The sequence below is a fragment of the Chanodichthys erythropterus genome, chromosome 3 (assembly GCF_024489055.1).
Source record: "Chanodichthys erythropterus isolate Z2021 chromosome 3, ASM2448905v1, whole genome shotgun sequence".
Classification (NCBI taxonomy): Eukaryota; Metazoa; Chordata; class Actinopteri; order Cypriniformes; family Xenocyprididae; genus Chanodichthys; species Chanodichthys erythropterus.
This window is the reverse complement of record NC_090223.1, coordinates 64,523,843-64,542,259: the sequence shown is the minus strand read 5'-3', so window position 1 is coordinate 64,542,259 and position 18,417 is coordinate 64,523,843. Positions and strand designations below refer to the sequence as shown.

At 42.9% G+C, this 18,417-nt stretch overlaps 1 protein-coding gene and 1 pseudogene across 1 annotated transcript in view; one reads left to right on the top strand and one right to left on the bottom strand.

The window, feature by feature from the left end:
• The window catches only part of LOC137005239 (uncharacterized), a 615,607-nt pseudogene that overhangs the window by 477,548 nt on the left and 119,642 nt on the right, over positions 1-18,417 (top strand).
• Positions 11,317-18,417, bottom strand: part of LOC137007183 (tripartite motif-containing protein 16-like protein) — a 28,155-nt gene continuing 21,054 nt past the window's right edge. Inside the window, exons 2-3 of the mRNA XM_067368550.1 lie at positions 12,201-12,242; positions 11,317-11,992 (exon numbers count right to left, since the gene is read on the bottom strand). Of these exons, the coding sequence (XP_067224651.1) occupies positions 11,442-11,992; positions 12,201-12,242 (593 nt within the window). The 3' untranslated portion in view covers positions 11,317-11,441. The remainder of the gene's footprint in view (positions 11,993-12,200; positions 12,243-18,417) is intronic.

Here is an 18,417-nt window from a genome sequence, read left to right as displayed (position 1 = left end):
GGCAAATGATGCTTTAAATTTGTACAGGACCTGTCTGAGTTTCTGGCGGTCTGCCTCGCATTTTTAGGCATCTGCATCCTTCAGGATTTGTTGGACGGAGACTCGAACCCTGGGAATGGCTCTTCTGTAGTGGTGTCAGCTGTCAGTGGCATGTGTTTTCCTGGGTTTCACAGGCAGGCTGGCTAGAGACTGTGTATACTGCAAGGTGTTGGTCCTCCATCAGTTCCGTTCTGCACACCTGTTCTGTGGGTACCGGCATGATGGCAGTGATGGAGATGTATCTTGAAGGGTGCAGCGAAAACCGTGTTGTCTGGGCTCCCTTCTGGGTATCATAGCAGCTGGTATTGACCCGATGACTGGTAACGTGAGTTCAAAGTCATGGAAGTCAGCTTACTAGTCATCCCAGCCGGTAGGCCTTGGGAATTCTGGATGGGGGTAGCCATGCAGTTGTTAAGCAAAATGTAGATTACACGGGATGACACTTCAGTGAGGGGTGTGGCTTCCAAGGTGAGTCCAAGTTCCACGCTTTCAGGTGAAAGTTGGAAGAAACCCAGTGTGTTATTCAGGTTTTGGCCCTGTCTCATGTTGAGGCGAATAGCGACCCCTTTGGTATAAGCGGGTACTACAGTTTCCTGTTCGTTGACCAGGAAGCAGACTCCCTGGAATGGTCTGGCCAGACACGAGGTTCTCAAGGTCAACCGGAACAACAGGGGGCTGTACAGTCATTGGTGCCCACACTACCTCATTAACCATGTCCACGTGAGCTTTGAGGCGAATCAGGAGGTCTGCTCCAATGTAAACATCATGCGTTAGGTCTGGGAGGACCAGAAAGTAATGGGTTAGAAACCGGCCCGTTCCATTTCAAGTTCAGAGCGCAGACCGCCTTTGGCCGTTGTCATGGCTGACAGGCGAGAGTCTAAAGAGAAACGTGTGCGCTTGTTGACGAATGGGAGGTCCGGTGCACATTCCTTGAGAGCATTGAACACGTTATGGTTGATGGCTGAGTTGTCAGCCCACAGTGCGAGGACAGTGTCTGTTATTGTTAAGCCATTCAGCTGCAGGTCTGGTGTGACCTTGGGGCAGAAGGAGTCAGAGTCTGTGGTGAGCTGAAGGGTGCAGAAGAGCGAACTTGAACTTTGCCCTGGTGCTGAGACGGGGTTCCCGCGGCTAGCTGTGGGGACTTTCCCGTGACACTCCATGTGACCTGACAGTCTGGCTCAGATGACCTGGGTGACTGGAAAGGCCGCGGTTCTCGTACTTGAGCCCAAATTTTTTCAGCTGTCTGAAGTCCAATAGGGGCTCAAAGCGATCTAGCAAGTCTTTGCCAATGAGCAGGGGAAACGTGTCCATCGGTGAGATGTATACGGGGTGTACCAAACTCATTTGTTCAAGTTGGATCTCAGTTTGGCTGTACGACTGCACATTTAGCTCACATTTTTGTGATTTGAGAGTTCGATTTTGTTTCTTTGCTTCATGTCTGAGTCTTTCAAAAAGGTTAGTTGACATCAAAGTTAGGTCTGCTCCCGTGTCTACAAGGGCCTCAATCCTCACATCGTTTTCCTACAGTGATGGCTATGTACAGCTTTCGGGCCACCCCTTTTCGATAAGGTTTCCCAGGAGTCTTGGTACCGGGGCTTGGGGGTGCTGACCGATAAGCAAGTGGGGAACTGGTGTCATGTGATTCGTTTGGGAGGCAGACAACCAAAACGGCACTTTCTGGTACCGTGGCGTCCTGGTCGTCGGTGGGGTTGGATGTGAGCTGGTTTGCTGTCGGAGTGTGCGGTTGTTGGCTGAAGGTGACTGTGTGATGAGGGTCACTCTGTGATGTACTAACTGACTGTGTGGTAAGTCTCTGGTCAACTGTGAGTTGGGTGTGAGGTTGTGTTAAAGGGCTGTCAGAGCAGACGCTAGGGGCAGACCTTGCTTCTAGTCATAAGGAGTCTGACTTTGTCCTTCTTTGTCTTCCTTTTTGGGCTTTTTCTGGATCAGTTCTTTCAGAACTTTCAGAATCTCTGCAGACTACGGCTCCTGTGAGGGCTCGGACTTGGACTTGTTTGATGCACGTCGAGAGGCCTTTTGTCTTTGGCGATTGGGGCTTGAGGCTCTATCCGATGAAGGCCAGCCATTTCTGGGTCGCCGGCTGGTCCTCCCATGTGGAACCGCCCCTTTGGTTGCTGGCTGGATGTGGCTTGTCCCAGAATCTTTCAGAGTGTCTGCTCTGGTGCTTGGGACGGGCGCCCTCATTGGTCCAGGAGGCTGCCCTCTGCTGGCTGGGAACTGCCGTGCCTCTCGGTTGAACGGTCTGTCACTGTGGTGTGTGTGTGCGCCCTCTAGGGCCAGTTCTGGGCAGTGATCAGAGACCGGGTAGATGGTTGGATTTTTAACAGTCAATTCAGATATGGCCCTTTGCTTGGAATAAGCTTTGTAGGCTAAATCTAACAGCTGATGAAAAGACATACTACGTGGGCAGGCCACGACTCCCAGATGATGACTTAATGAAGTGTGCAGGTTTCTAAGAAAACAAAGTCTTAAAGTTGAAATCTTCCTCCATACCTGGTTCGTTGCGTGCTCCGAAGTAGGCCTTTCTGTGATACGGTTGTAATATGCTTCTGGTGGAGTTTCCAGTCGGCCCTGTTTAAGATCCATGGCCTCAAGGAGCCCTTGGTCCGATTCAGGGTCAGAAAACTCTTTGTTCAGAGCCTGTCGCAGCAGCTGGTAGTCTGCTTTGACAGCTTCTGGCTGCCGATCCAGGAAGCTGCGCACGTCACGGCTGGACGTGATGCGGAGTAGATACAACTTGTCCCATGCACTCACGTTGGCCACATTTTGCAACAGGAAGTCACTGTCTTGCAAATACACGTGCACGTCGACACCCCCTGCTGGGTTTGGAGTGAAAGTGGGGATATTCTTTGCTAGCTTGTCCAGCTCTTTGGGAATCACGCCATAGCCCGCAGCGCGGCTTTTCTGGGGTGGCTCCCATCCCTTTGCTCCTGACCATGGTTCTTGGAGGCTGGACGTTTTTGGCAGTGGGCTTTCACCCCCTCACGAACTAGGGACTCTTGGCTGGGGCACTTAGGTCCAGTGGCTAGAGGGAGCTGCATGGCATGCAAGTCTCCTCCCAATTCGCGTTGCAGTTTATAGGAATGCTTTAGTTCTCGGTGCACAGTGTCCAATTCATCTCTAAGATAGTCTCTTTGCTGTTTCAGAGCAGTGATCTCACTTCGGGCCAGTTTAAGGTGATTTTCACAGGCCCGGGCTTTAGCATCTCTTTCTTTCAGTTCAATCTCTGCTCTTGCTAGGAGAGCTTCACCTTGCTGGAGTTTTCCAGTTAGTTCCTCTATGGATTGCTTTTCCATCTGCTCTCTGCGCCCCGTCTCCAAGTGGAGCTCTTCGAGGGCCTTTTGGAGTCTCTCGACTTCCTCCTGTAGCTCAGGATCAGATTCCTCCGCTGTCCTACGCTGATCTGGGGTCTCGAGGAGTAGCTGATCAAGACGATGTTGGGTCTGAGCCTGGTTCCTCCGGGCTTCCTCAGCCTGGAGCTTGAGCGCCGCGACTTCCTGCTCCAGAAGTGCATTGCTCCTTTCATTGAGCCTTGCCTGGGCGATGAGGTTGTGGGCGAGGCCTCCGATGAGTCTTGCCCATTCTTTGTGACTGTAGCTCTGCATCGGATCGTGGGCCATCAGTCGATTCAAGTCCCCGTCCAGCTGCTCGCGGCTCAGGTGCTGGAGGATGCCGGCGGCATTGGGCAGGAACGGGTTGGTCATGACGCCCAGCCAGGTCTCGAGATGGTCCCAGAGGGTGTCAGGGCTGGATGCTTGTGACATAGTGGCTTCTACTGTTGATGAGAGAAAGACAGCACAACAAAGACAAGAACCAATGCAAGCTTGCGCAGGGACTAACGGTTACGTAATACGTAATTAGATAATTCTTTCGTGTGGTTCCAGTTAACTGGTGCAGACAGTTAATGGAAGGTAGGTTAGACACTTAATTGTCGAACCAAGGATGACCCCGTAGGTCAATTCGTGTGAGTGAGTGCCGGATTGAAAAATAAATTTTGACAGGCGGGGCTTTGCAAGTCCTCTAATGACTCTGGCTGCTCGGCCGTCTTATCTATTATTCAGCTTCCGTGGTGGCTCTCACAGGTTCTGCTTCTACGTGAACTGAAAAAAAAACAAACACAGCAGAAAGGCAAACAGAACAGAATGGGATGGATGCAATTAAATGAGAAAATAAATAGAGATGAGCCGGATACTCGGTTGAAACGAGTATCCGGTACGGATAAAGCACTTCTGCCGAGTACGAGTATTATACGAGTAATACGAGTCAATATCTGTGCTCGGATTGAATGAAAATCATCATTGGGTAGCTGATTGTGTCAGCGTTCTGTGATAGGCTAGTCACAGCGCCACTCCCATACACACATACAGATGTATTTTGTTGCTGTGTCTCGCTCTGCTCACTCACAGTGAAGCCTTGATTACACTGCACGCGTGTGCGGCGCGTTACGGCTGCGTCCCAGAAGCGCCTCGACGCAGCGTTTCGCTAAAGATAGGCACCTCGCCTATTTTGGACGGACGCCGCGTCCAAGACACGCAGCTCAAATACAAAATAAAGTCAAAATAATCACCCTGTGTAAACTCCCGCTCATATTTCACATCACTAGGAGGCCCGCTCTCTCTCTCTCTCTCTCTCTCTCTCTCTCGCTCTCCCTACTCACTCTCTCACACACACACACCTGGTATGGGAATAAAAAAATAAAGAACCAAAAAAAAAAAAAATCACACTGATCATAAAAAAATTAAAAGTTAAAAAAGAAAGTTATGTTGTTCATTACATTTTACTTCATAATTGCACTGCATTGTTTTGTTTTCATTGTTGCAAAACTTGTTCTGTAATATAGTTTGCTATCGTGATCAAAACCATTGATCTGAAGCTCAATCCTGATGCTGTCCTGTAAATATTTTTCTAATCAGCAATAAATCTAACAATTTCTGATCAACCCATATCAATTGCATGCTTAAAATAACCTACCGGTTAAAGCCCCGCCCATTTCAAGACCAGCCCTGCCTACTTCCGGGTTAGGCCCCACCCACTCCGAGTACAGATACAGATACAGATAATTCATATGGTTAACAGATACAGATAATGCTGTACTCGTTCATCCCTAAAAATAAAGCAGACAACAAATAGAAAGGAATAGACGTAGAATAGCAATAAAATAAAAACGTGAAGGGCTAAAGGGGAGAAATTGAGCTTAAACTTCCTATCACCTCTGGGATTATGACGGGGCCAGGCGAGGGCGCCGTTGCGTCATAAAACTGAGAGGGAGGTTATGGCTTAAAAGTAACAGCGTTGGCCAGAACCTAAAGGAATGAAAGATATGTAATATCTTGTAGTTTTCACTAAGGGAAGGGACTGTACGTTGTTACTCTAGGCCTGGGATGAATTGCGAGTGCCCAGATGAGAACTCAGTGACGGGGCAGCCTCTCCTAGACGTTCCCACACCTGACTGCGGTGTCCGCGGACGTCCTGTCCTCCTTGCACCACGACGCAGCCTCTCAAACAGTGACCTTCAGCACAATTGCGTTTTCAGGCGAGGTATTAACGCCGACGGCCAGATTGGCAGGTCAAAATTGAATTTTTCCCAACCCCTGAGTCTGACCCCGCAGGCAGTTACTCAAAGGGCGGTTCTGTCGAGCAGAAACAGGGAAATTAAACAAAATTGCCTTGGGTTCCAACTGGACTCGTCGCCTCCCTGCACCTGACACACCCAACCTGCTAATGTCTCTGCGTGCTGCCCGTGGTGTGAGGCCAGAAACGTCCTGCGATTCACGCACAGGCACATGTCAGATTCGCCAGGCCAGGCAACTCCACTTCACTGGAACCCACTGGAACAACCGTCAACTCACCACCGGGTGCTAGAGGGCCTTGTCTGCAAGTACACAAACAGTCAAGTAAACACAACTTAATTGTACATTCAAATCTCAATTTAAATCTTGTTTAAACTAAATTTAAATAATCAAGTGTGTAGGATAACAGGATAGGGGTCTTAACTGAGCTGGAAGCCGGACAAAAGGCGAAATAAAACAAAACAATTCAGATGCACTTGATTCAAATTTGAATTAAAGCCTGTTCAATTAAATTTAAACCAGTGCATAGAAATAGAATGGGAAAGGAGAGAGAAAAGAAAAACACAATTCAGAGGCACTTGATTCAAACTTGAATTGAACTCTTGTTCAATTAAATTGAAATAAATGCACAGAAGAACAGCATGGGGCAAAGAGAGGAGAAAGCCTTCCCTATTTGTGAATTCCCTAAAGGGGAGTGCTTCTTGGTAAGCAGAATGCCAACTGATTGACACTACTTAATCTTAAATTACAATTGAATGTTGTTCAATTAAATTTAAAAATAAGTGTATGAAATAAGGAGGCTTGGGTGTGTGTGTGTATGTTATTGCCAGCCAATAACATACAGGACACAGGACTAAGAGTGAATAGAATACAGCATTAAGTAATACAAGGGAAAGAATTTCCGAAGTAAATAAAGCAAAATAAATAACAAAACAAACAAACAAAAAAAACAATTACTAATAAAATAAAATAAAATAAAATAATAACTCAAGAGAAAGAGAGGGAGAAGAACCAACAAAACTGAGTTAAACCAAAGGAGTAGAATGGAGTAACATAAAATAAAATAGAATAGAATAGAATAAATCTGTGACCAAAGGAACCAAGGAGAGGAAAGGACACACAGATGGCAGGGAATTGACTTCCGGATCCGTCCACACGGAGGAGCACTTCCAGGAAGTGAATTCTCTGGTTGGAAGGGCAACTTAATCTAAATTAAAAATTTAAAACGTGTTTAAACCAAATTTAAATAAGTAAACCACCTTCCAAAAACGATTGGAAAGCATAACCATCAACAAACAGTTATAACAGCAACGTTGAAGTAGTCACGGGCGAATTTGGAGACAATTCAGTTCAAAGTACGGAGAGCAGCTTTAACTCAGAACGTCCACACGGTGGCGTTACTGAGTCCACACAACAATGAAGTAGGGAGGGGTGCCCCACCTGGACAGACTGCCCTCTGGCGTCTGGTCAGCGTTACTGGCATCCACCTCTGTGATATTTTTAAATTAGCGTTTCAGCTGATCTAACTGCACATATCACATACAAACTCTTTTTAGAATCTCGGCGGATTCTTCTGTGCCAGTTCACTGGACTGGTGCAACCTTTTATCCTAAGTATAAAACTTTGGAACCTCGGGGTTTAGTGACCCCGTTTTTGCACAAATTTTAGTGCACAAATATGTAACTGCAGGATAATTCACTGCTGTTATTAGTCACGCTGGATTAGGGCGTTTTTTCGACTGGCTCCAACTTTACAAGTCAAATCGGATAAAGCAGGTAAACTGTTTTCAGATTAGACTTGTATTTGTAACGTCTTTTGGGTAGCTAGTCCAATTAGTTACCAAGGGAGCGAGACGCTATTTTTGAATAATTGGACGACACAAATAATTCAATTAAAATAGCGGCAGATAAGGCCTTTTGCAGAGATTAAATAGGAAACTCGCTACAAAATCTCGTTTCAGAACACGCTTAATGACGATCAATTCGTTTCATTCAAGCGGAAATTAATATTAAAACTGTATTGCAAAAGACTGTCGCCCTTTTGCATACGAGTCTGAATATTAATGAACTGCAGTTTCACGGTCACCCAAAGCTAGGCCTGCAGTGTTAACGGTGAGTAGTGTGAGGACTCGTGCGTCTTCTCACTGAATAAAGCGCGCATGAACATTAAATCACACACCAATAAATCTCCCGTGCTATTTTTTCAACAACCAAGTTTAAAACGATGCTCGCGAATTCTCCACCAAATAAATGTAGCGATGTACAGTTATTAATCAATTTATGGATGAAATATGAATATCATAATTCAGAAAGCTTTATGACGTTCATATATCGACCCAACGGGGAATTAAACATATATGGTGAATTAACTACATCGAATTATAATCAATCACATATATGATTAGTTCTGGTTGAATAATTATGTGGAAAACTATCTGCTCCGTCCACCGAAACAGAAAATTATCCACAGATTATCACGACAGAAATGTTATTCTCGGGCCGGGAGACTAACTTTCTATCATAGCCTTGAAATATAGAGTGACTCGGTTGTTGCTAAAATGAGCAAGTGAACAAAAAGCATGGATATAATGAGTTTAATATACGAAACGGGTAATACAGCTAAATGGACACAAGTAAATACAAATACATACAAAGTAGAGGGAAAGGCAGAAACGAAAGAGATGATCAAAGCAGGTCAAATTGCAACAGTTCACCTTTAAGAGCCAGCAAGGAAACTCAGTATTTAAAATCGTAAAAACGTTATACTTGCATAGGTTAGTCAGGGTGCTTGGAGTTTCGGAGCGCTCGGTTTGATAGTTGCTTCTTCTTCCGGAGGTTGTTTCGGCGAAGTTTCAAACGAAGGTTTAACTGTTGTAATATGACCGGAAAATAAAGAAGAGAGGCCGTCTTGACGGCAGGAACTCGTGCAGAAAACTTGTGCCACCAAAAGACGCGTGTCATGGTGTTTTAAAGACAACGGACCAGAACGCCTTCTTGATAACGTCCTCCAATGCTAGCGTTGCGATTTGGCGGGTTTCCACATTCCTTTGTCCTGTCTCCCGAATAAATTTATGGTATGTTGAATCAGTGCATTTTCTTCATAGTATTATTAAACATTGAACGATGCATTTGGCAGAAATGTAACGTACATGAGTGAATAGCTCTGATTCACAGCTTTACGGAGAGATCAAACTCGACAGGTGTCTCTCGTCATCTAAAGAAGATACACTTTACACTCTATTACTATCGTTTAACATGAAAACCAACCTACTACAGTCAATTCTACGATTCTACACTAGTAACACATACATGCAGCGAGCACTACAATGGCAGGTACATTCATATTTGCAGGTATAATATTTGTGTATACAGTCTTTGTATGTGTGTGTGTGTCTGTGGGTGCGTGCGTGTATTTTCTCTTTTTATGACCGTTTGGAATTCGGGCCTGTCTTTCGAAACCCGATCTGTGGCGTTCGCATCTCCTTTGAAGTCACAGAGGAGAGGTTTGGGACTTATCGAAATAGTCATAAAAAAAAAGTCTCGTGATCCATTAGTGTCTGTCGGGCCGGAATCGATGTAAGATTTACAAACCAAAGTTCCGTGAATTGAGGCTTAAACACAGTTTATGGTGGGACCTGCTCATCCTTGAGACTGTGCAGACCCTACAATACGTTTATTTAGTCCCCATAGATCTGAACACACCGAATTAAGGTAAGATTACTTTTAACTAGGGGCCATGACCATTACCATAAAATCAGGCTGACCAATTTAGCTTCCCCTAGTGGTAACTTTACATAATCATGCAGTGGTTTACCCACAGACACTTAGGCCCAATCCCAATTCTACCCCTTCCCTTCCCCTTTGTTTCGCACGTTCACGTGAAGGGGTAGGGGTGTCCCAATTCTCATTTGGTTGGAGGGGAAGGGGTAGGGGGAAGGGCCAGGTAGCCCTTCAAACGAAGATTTTTCAGGACCACACTTCAGACGAAGGGGTATGATAAATTTCCAACATGGCCGACCGAGCGAGCAGAGAGACCCATAAATGTAAGTATTTTCTTACGGTAAACAGTATTTTAGTAATAAATAATCACTTGTTTTATGTTGCCTTTAATCTTGTGTTCATGTATTCGGTTATGTTCTCCGAAAAAAGATTGGTTAAAATTGCTATGAAAAAAGTTCGCTAATGTTTTTTACTTTATGATAGTTCCACAACATATTTTTTTATATTTTATTGAAACCTGCGTTGATTTGACAACATAAATTCAAATCCGGTGGCAGCTAACTTTTCTTTTTGCCGCATGCCTGATTAATGTATTGTTTTGTTGTGGTTATGTCCATAAATATGTGTACGTTACATGATATAAACAAAAAGTGCATTCAGTTTGCGTGCTTATTCATCAGTATTGTATGTAGGGACTCCTGAGGAAACACACAGGCTCATACGTTTTCGTGCAGAAAACGAGCAGTGTTTCTTGAAATCGAAATACACAGCAAAACAACTTTGGGAGTGAGTCATCTGTTAAACGTTTATGTTGCTTGTGCCTGATTACTGTGAGATATGTGCACTAATAGTAAAAATAGCTGTCGCCCAAGCAACAGAGATCACTACAGCTATCGATGGCATCTTAGAAGTGTGTGATAAACATTGGCGCATCTATGACGTAGGAGCTAGCGACGACTTATGATGACGTGTAACGGTCTAGTAGTGGTGTCCAATTTCTTAGGGGAATATTTTCAGCCCTACCCCTTGACACTCTGTTTCAAGGGGCAAGGGGAAGGGGTATAAAATAGGAATTGGGATTGGGCCTTAGTTAGAATAATCTCACCATAACCAGAGGTTGAGGCCCACCCTGTTTAGATCTAGCAATACTCTGTTGCTCTAAAAGGAAAAACCCATTACTAGCCTATGTAACCCCATCTTCCTGGTTCTTTCATTTGTGTCAACCCTCCCGGAAAGGATCAGACGGAGACATAGGCTGAACTCACTTGTGTTTACTGGAATAAACTGGAATAAACTAAATGGAAACACCATACAGACGTGTAATATAGTCAATCCGGTCTCAAAACTGTTGAAAATAAATACACATGAGAGAAAAGACCCTTAAAGAGAAATAAAAACATTTATAACAACACGTTATTTTAATTTGACCGAAGAGAGGTTTTACACCTACCGTTCTCCTCAAAAGCTTAATGCGACTGAGGAGAAAATGGCCGACCTCACTGATAAATTACCCTAGTCACCTGCAGGTGTCCCCATATCCCTTCTTTTAGGTGTACTTAGATCATTCTATTCAATTAATATTTTAGAATTATTATACAAAATAAACAAACATTTTAGCACAATTCATTACAATTTTCTTTTCCCCGTTACACCTACACAGTCTAAGTATACTTAACTAATGCCAATGTGCTAGTACTTTAGTCCGTTACTAACCTGAGCGTAGATTAGTGATGATGCTCCAGGCAGCACTAATAATAAGTTTAAACAGCATTTCTGCTTTTTCAAGCCAACTTAATAACGTTGCTTCTGTGCTTTGACTCCTAAAATACACTTGATTACAAGATGTTGAACAAATCTCAATTCTACACTCATAAATTATAATTGATGTGACTATAATAGAACTAAATGAAGGTGATTTCTATTGACAAACAGATTGAGAAAAGCATAGACACACACACTGATCTGTCACACACTTTTATTCTGACATGATATTTCAGTGTCACGGTATTAATGTAATTTAGAGACTCTATAACATCTGATTCATCATCAGCTCCAAGCATTATGGGTAGAGTCTCTCTGTTCTGATTCATCGTCACAGTTTCACTGATGATTCAGTAATTATAAGTCCAAACCCAGGATAGAGTGGTTGAGTGAATGTGGTCTGGACTGTGTGGATGAGGATCATTGTGTCTCCAGAGACGCTGTAGAAGGACAGAGTTCCTGCACTGTGATCCACATACACTCCTACTCTATAGTGATTCTTCCCATTCACTGTTCTACTGATGATGGGCTTTACAGGGAGTTCAGTCCATATGTTATTGTGTCTGAATGAGTAACTGGAGCGATAGCAGGTCAAACTCCAGGACCGATCATTATATCCAAACCCACTCTTACCATCCAATCCCTTCCTGCTGATGCTCTTATATGACACTGATATAGACACACCATATCCACTCCACTCAACCTCCCAGTAAGAGCGTCGATCACTCACACTCTCTCTACACAACACCTGAGCGTAACCATCAAATCTGTCTGGATGATCAGGATACGACTGCAGTGTACCGCCAGTAATCACTCTGTTCTCCTCAGACAGACGGAGGTTTTTATTCACTGTGTTCAGATCCAGTGTGATCCGATGGGAATCTGATGGAGATAAAACACATCACAATCAGGAATCATCAATCTGATCTTTTAATGTATCTGAACTCTTCATGTTCAGTATTTCATCAGTGTCTCAGTACAGTTGAGCAGATATCCTGCGAAAATCATCATTATCATGATCAACTCTAAATCTCTTCTGTCATGTTTTCTCACTCAGTGAGTTTCTCTGCTTGTTTTCTCAGTGACTTACATAGTAGGAACTCCTTCCTGGTCTTGGGAACAAAGTCATTGTCTGTGGAAATCAAGAGACATGAAGAGTGTGATTATAATGTCAGGAGAAAATGATCCCTGCATCCATCGCTCACACATGCAGAAATCCTCCAACACAGAAGATATTTAGAGAAATGCCTCTGCTGTTTCCTGACACAGACACTACTGAGGGTTTGATATTATTGACACGTCACCATATTTGATTTGTTTTCTGGAGACATGAACTGATCAGAGGGAACAGGATCAAATTTCACTTTGCTCCCCATACAGAGAAATCATATCGCTTCATAAGACTTGGATTAAACTTCAACCTCCTTAGTAATGTTCTTCAAAGAGACTCTGATCAATCAATAAATGTCTCCTGCTCAATCCTTTGATTAGCCGACAGTATATTATAATTCTACTGTTTATTATGAACATGACTGAATACATGGAAGCCACATTTCAGCTTCAGTTATTAAAATTATTAAAATTATGTTTTGGTTTTAAATTCTTCTAAAAACATATTTGGTATCATCAGTATTTGAATGTGTGATTTTAACAGTAAATCCGGGCTACAGTAGACTCATGTTAGTGCTGTTAGAAGTGACCCAGTGTTAGACGAGTCGATCTCTTCTCTCCTTCAGTTCACCAGATTGAACCGGTTTTTACTCTCATTCCTCAACTTAACTGCAAATATTTAATATAAATTGTTAAAATATAATATAAAGTTCCAGCTTAAAGGTCCTATGAAATGCTACTTTTTGGATGCTTTTATATACTGTATCTGAAGTCTCTTTCCCGACAGCCACTACAGTCCCACAATGAGCTTTCCTCAGGACGTGCCGTTTCTGGGTTTGTAGATTTAAATGCTAATTAGGAGGAGAGAGGCGGGGCAAGGTGGAGGGTGGGTGTGGCCTTAACCAGCTTGCTGCTACGGGACCATGCGCTAATGTTGACAGTGGATGTATCGCAATGGCTCGCAGACACGCAGTCGTTCGAGCATTTCAGTTTGACCCAAAATCTGATCCGGATGAAGAAGTTGCAACTCAGCGGATACAGGAGGACATCTCCGAATGGTTAGTTTAAAACATTGTGTCTGGTATTTTAGTTGGTTTATGTATGCTGTTACAGTTATTATCATGTAGCTAATGCTAGTCTACATTGTTGGCTCTTCATGTTTCTCTGATTTAATTATTAGCTATAGACACTAACCAGCGCAACTAAATTAGTCCTCTGCCATTATTACAAATACCTTTTTGGATAGGTGCCGTTGTGGAAAATGTGCACAAATAAACAATAAACATCATTTATCTGTTTACATATTTTATATTTCATAAATCTTAAAAGTTTTTGCAATCTTTTTCAATTACATCAAGATTCCAGATTGGGCCATCTGAGCTTTCATTTTCTCAAACACGAAGCAAAACACCCAGGGCTCGGTCTACACCCATCGCCTTTTCTAGCCACTAGGGGACCATATACAGGCTAGGGGAACTCATATTAATGTTAAAAAACCTCATGAAGTGAAATTTTCATGCCATGAGACCTTTAATAATTCAAACATACAGAAAAATGTTTTTTATTTAAATTAGACAACATTCCTTGTGTACATTTACAATTTGAATGCATCTCTCCGTCTGTGTGATGCACACAATGATTCAATGATTCAGTCGCTGTTCTGACACTGTTGTGCTCATGTCTTTCAATTCATAACATTAACAGAGTAAATAATAAAGCTAAAATGTAAGTAATTCATTGCAGAAAAGCATCTCTCAAGGCTCTGTATACTTCAATCTAAGTCATTCTTCATTTAGAGGTAAATATCTTCCAGTAAGTGTATCAAACAACACAAGAACTGTGGATTAGTTGTTTGATTACCCCCACTTACAAAATAATCATGGCCACCATACTGAAGGGTTGTTCCAAATTGAAGTGCTCAAAACGTCTCAGGTTACGTATGTAACCATAGTTTCCTGAGAACCAGGGAACGAGACTCTGCGTTGAATACTCAATGGGGAACGTCACACGTGATCCGATGTCTGAAAGTCAACTATCCCAACAACTCCAATCCCTATTGGCCGCCGACAGCCTATGACGTAATATGGCGTGACCCGGAAGTATAAAGGAGCGCCTGGAGAAACAGTCAGTATCTATCATCTTGAGGGACTGTTCTGCAGGCAGGAAACCCGAAGCATGGCAAGGAAACACAGAGTCTCATTCCCTGGTTCTCAGGGAACTATGGTTACATACGTAACGTTCCCTTTTGAAAGGGAACTCGCTCTGTGTTGAATACGCAATGGGAAACAATACACCCACGCCGCTATGCTTGAGGAGAGTGCATGCCAAATAATATGGCTGACAAAATGTTGAGCAGTTTCGAAGGAAACGCTTACCAACTCACCCTCGGGTCACACCAGGCTGTCAGAAGGCCTTCCGCAGAAGGCCTACCAAGGCTGCTAAAGGCATTTGGAACCAACTTTTCCGAAGAGAAAGTGATCTATTTTTAAGGGAATGTGGCCAGAGAACCAAAAGGAACCCCGGCCAGTCACTAGAGGGGAACGAAGTCACACCCAATGCCACCAGGGAGGCCGACCTGGTCTGTCATAGGACAAACTTAGTCTTGGCCAACCCTGTCTGAGTAAAGAATCTCCATAACGCATTCTTGATAGAAGAGAGCAGGTAAGAGTGACTGCAGAAAGGCAGGAGCAACTCAGACCCACACGTAGAGACGGGCATCCTGGAGAGCAGAACTCAGCTGAGTGCTATGAACCCTCGTATTGAGAGGAGTATAATCCACTCATCCTAGGATCTACTCAACGCTTAATTAACGCACTGAGGAGGCTGTGCGCTAAACACCTGTTCATACAGGGAAGCACAAACCAGCCTAGGGCTGAACCTTAGGAGGAGGCCTGATTAAGGCCTACCACCTTGATCAGCTTAGGGAACTAAGCACTATTACAAACATAACCCTAATAGGGAAGTGCAAAGCTCACCTACCTGACACAATCCAACGAGCAGTGTACTCAGTAAAAGCACCTTTTTACTCTTTAAAGCAAGAGGAGTATAGCGTACACCAACACATATTAAGGAAGACCTGGAAGGGCCTAGGTGCTAGGTGGTTCTTAGCTCAACTAGAGTAGGAATCAGACTCAGGAAGGCAGATGTAGATTAAACCAAACTTCAGTTAGGTTTCACTACCATAATCAACCTGAGGGGCCAGCCACTCAAAATACTGGGTAAAAGCACCCTGTTGCTCTTAGAGCGAGAGGAGTACATGACTGAATTTACAACGGAGGCCGAGGTAAGCCTACCTTAGTAAACACGTGGCATCAGCAAGTGGCTACCATAACCATACCACCCAAGAGGTTGTGTATTAGAAATTTCCAAAGAGGGAATACATGAAACGCTGCCAAACATCGTGAACAGGCCTGTTTAGGGCCTATCTGTCGGCGATGGGCGTGGCCGATGGTGGCATGGTTTCCCAGGCATCCTGCCAACAAGTTGACTAAAAAAGGAGGCCTTGAGGAGCCTACCATTCCAGCAACAAGTGGCGTTCAGCCTGTTTGCAAATTAAAAAACACCAACCGTGCCAACATGTGGACTAAAAAGAAGGCCTGAAGGGGCCTGCCTATTCAATGACACGTGGCTCCAGCTCGTGAATTTAAAAGGGGACCAAGCTACAGGGAACCAGCTCTAACCCAACATAAATATGGGAAGCTAACTGCGACCTGCGCTAGGCTACACATTACAACAGGCAATGTACCCTAAACGTGACTAAAGGGAACCAAACAAAGCCAACATGGTCTAAGGGAGGCTATAAGGCCTACTACCTCAAACAGACACGTGGCAGGGCCTGTGGCAGTGTAAATATGTGAGCAAACTATGATCAGTTAAACAGCATTGTAGAAAACAACTGCTAACTAGAAGGAGGCTAAATATCATAAAGCCTACAATCCGAGTTATATGCAATACAGCTGCTAACAAGATCACCAAGGAGGTAGCTAAATAGTAGGGGTGTGACGAGATCTCGTCTCACGAGATCTCGTGAGACTAAACTGTGACGAGATTTCTCGTCGAGGCGAAAAGTAGTCTCGTGATGTTGCCATGACAGAGTGGTTAGGATGATTAGGAAAGAATATGCCACCGCTACGTTTTCATTACGCCTCCACTGTCATTTTGCTTTGTATTTAAATAATAAAAAAAAAACATTTAATCCAGTTGGATAACGGTTGCTGCCGCTCCATATTTACAGAGTTACGCGCGATCGCTGAAAGTGAAAGTAAACAGGAGCGAGCATTCAAACGCGATCTCAATACCCCGCATTTTGAAAGCGGCTCCCTGATGAATACAGGTATCTCTCAATATGAAAGCTATTTTAGGCTGGGCAGTGTAGTTGTAACCATCTCTCAGCTCTGTATCAAAGAAAATGTGGTCTTATTTGCACTTTGAATATTGAGATAGTGTGTTTATGGTTGCACTTATTGTAAAGTGTTACCATGAGAACGAATAACAGTTTTCTCTTAATCTTATTAAGCACAAACAATAAGGTTTCATTTGTTAACATTAGTTAATGCACTGTAAACTATGAACTAACAATGAATGACTATTTTTATTAATTAACAAACAAAGATACAAAGATTAATAAATACTGTAGCAAATATATTGCTCATTGTTAGTTGATGTTGGTTAATACATTAATGTTAATAAATGAGACCTTATTGTAAAGTGTTAACATTTTTATTTATACTGTTTTTATTTCTATGATCAGTTTGTGGAAAGGAGTTCAGTTAGGAGGTCAAAAGTTGTAGAAGCTCATAAATCATGTACAGTAAGGCCTAAAGAGACTGAAATCATACAGAAGAGAAGTCAGTCAGTTGAGTTAGTAGCAAAACCTTTTTCAGTACTTGAGTATTGTTGTCTTTTACTGCATATGATAATTCATACTCAGAAAGTAGAACTGAAATGACATTCATGACAAGATTATTAGTTAAAACATTTCAAATACACCTGCAGAATATTTTTTTCTAGTCATGATTTCACCATTGAGGATTTCTTAAAAATAGTGTGTAAAAATCTTGTCTCGTCTCGTCTCGTGAGATACCTGTCTCGTCACACCCCTACTAAATAGATACCAACTTCCCTCAAAAAGTGGTTCTAACTACCCTGAGTATGCAATCCAACAGGTGATGCACTCAGTGACACAAATAAACCTCTTAACTGGGGAATATATAGTCATGCACGTCCTGATATTGCTGAGTTAGATGCGTTCCTGGGTCAACATATTTTGTTGATCCTGGAACAACATTCTAGTCTGAAAATTTAGTCTTAACCCTATTCCTACCCCTAAACCTAACCCTACCCATAAGTTATCCCAAAAATCAGAGGGAAATGATAGATGAATAACACTGATGTAGAAGCATCAATTCATGATTTTAAGCCTAAACTTGACATAATCTGTAAAATTGTCCCTCAAATCTGATTGGTTGATTTGAATGTTGTTCCAGGATCAACAAAAATGTTGACCCAGGAACATGTTGAACTCAGCAATATCAGGTTATGCCCTATGCGTACCTATTTCTATGACGTTTATTTCTGCACTGAAAAAAGCCCTGTGATCTGTGTACATTTTGATCATTTCATTTCTTATTTGGAATGGAATAACGAGAAATGAAAAGACGGCTTGTTTATTCGGTTTTTGTTTAATTTAACCCTTTCAAGCGTGAGTGTGTTTTGTTGTTTAAAAACATTTATAAATTATCTTTATCTTGATCCATAATGCGGGCGCCACCATCTTAGTTTGCGCCCGCAGATCACAGAATACAGAATGTGAATTCATCAGTTTCTTCCGAATACATATAAAAGTAAGTGGCTGGTGAACTGGAAGAATAAAAGAGTAAACTTTATAGTTACTTAGGCTCATTGTGTGTGTCTGATATGATTAAATGTTGGCAAATTATATTTGAATGGATTGTTATTGCCGCTTCCACTCATGTCTGACATCAGTGTGTATTTTGCAAACTCTAAATGTGATGTTTTATTGGTGCTTATGTGTATTTAAATGTCTGAAACCTTAAAAAAAACATTATGTGGATGAAAACACTGCATATGACAAGTGCTGAGCGTGTCCATCTCAAAGCCAAAGCGCAAAAGCACAGTTTGAATCTGGCAGTTATGTAACATCACCCAACATACTAAATCCCATATGTGGGACTGTA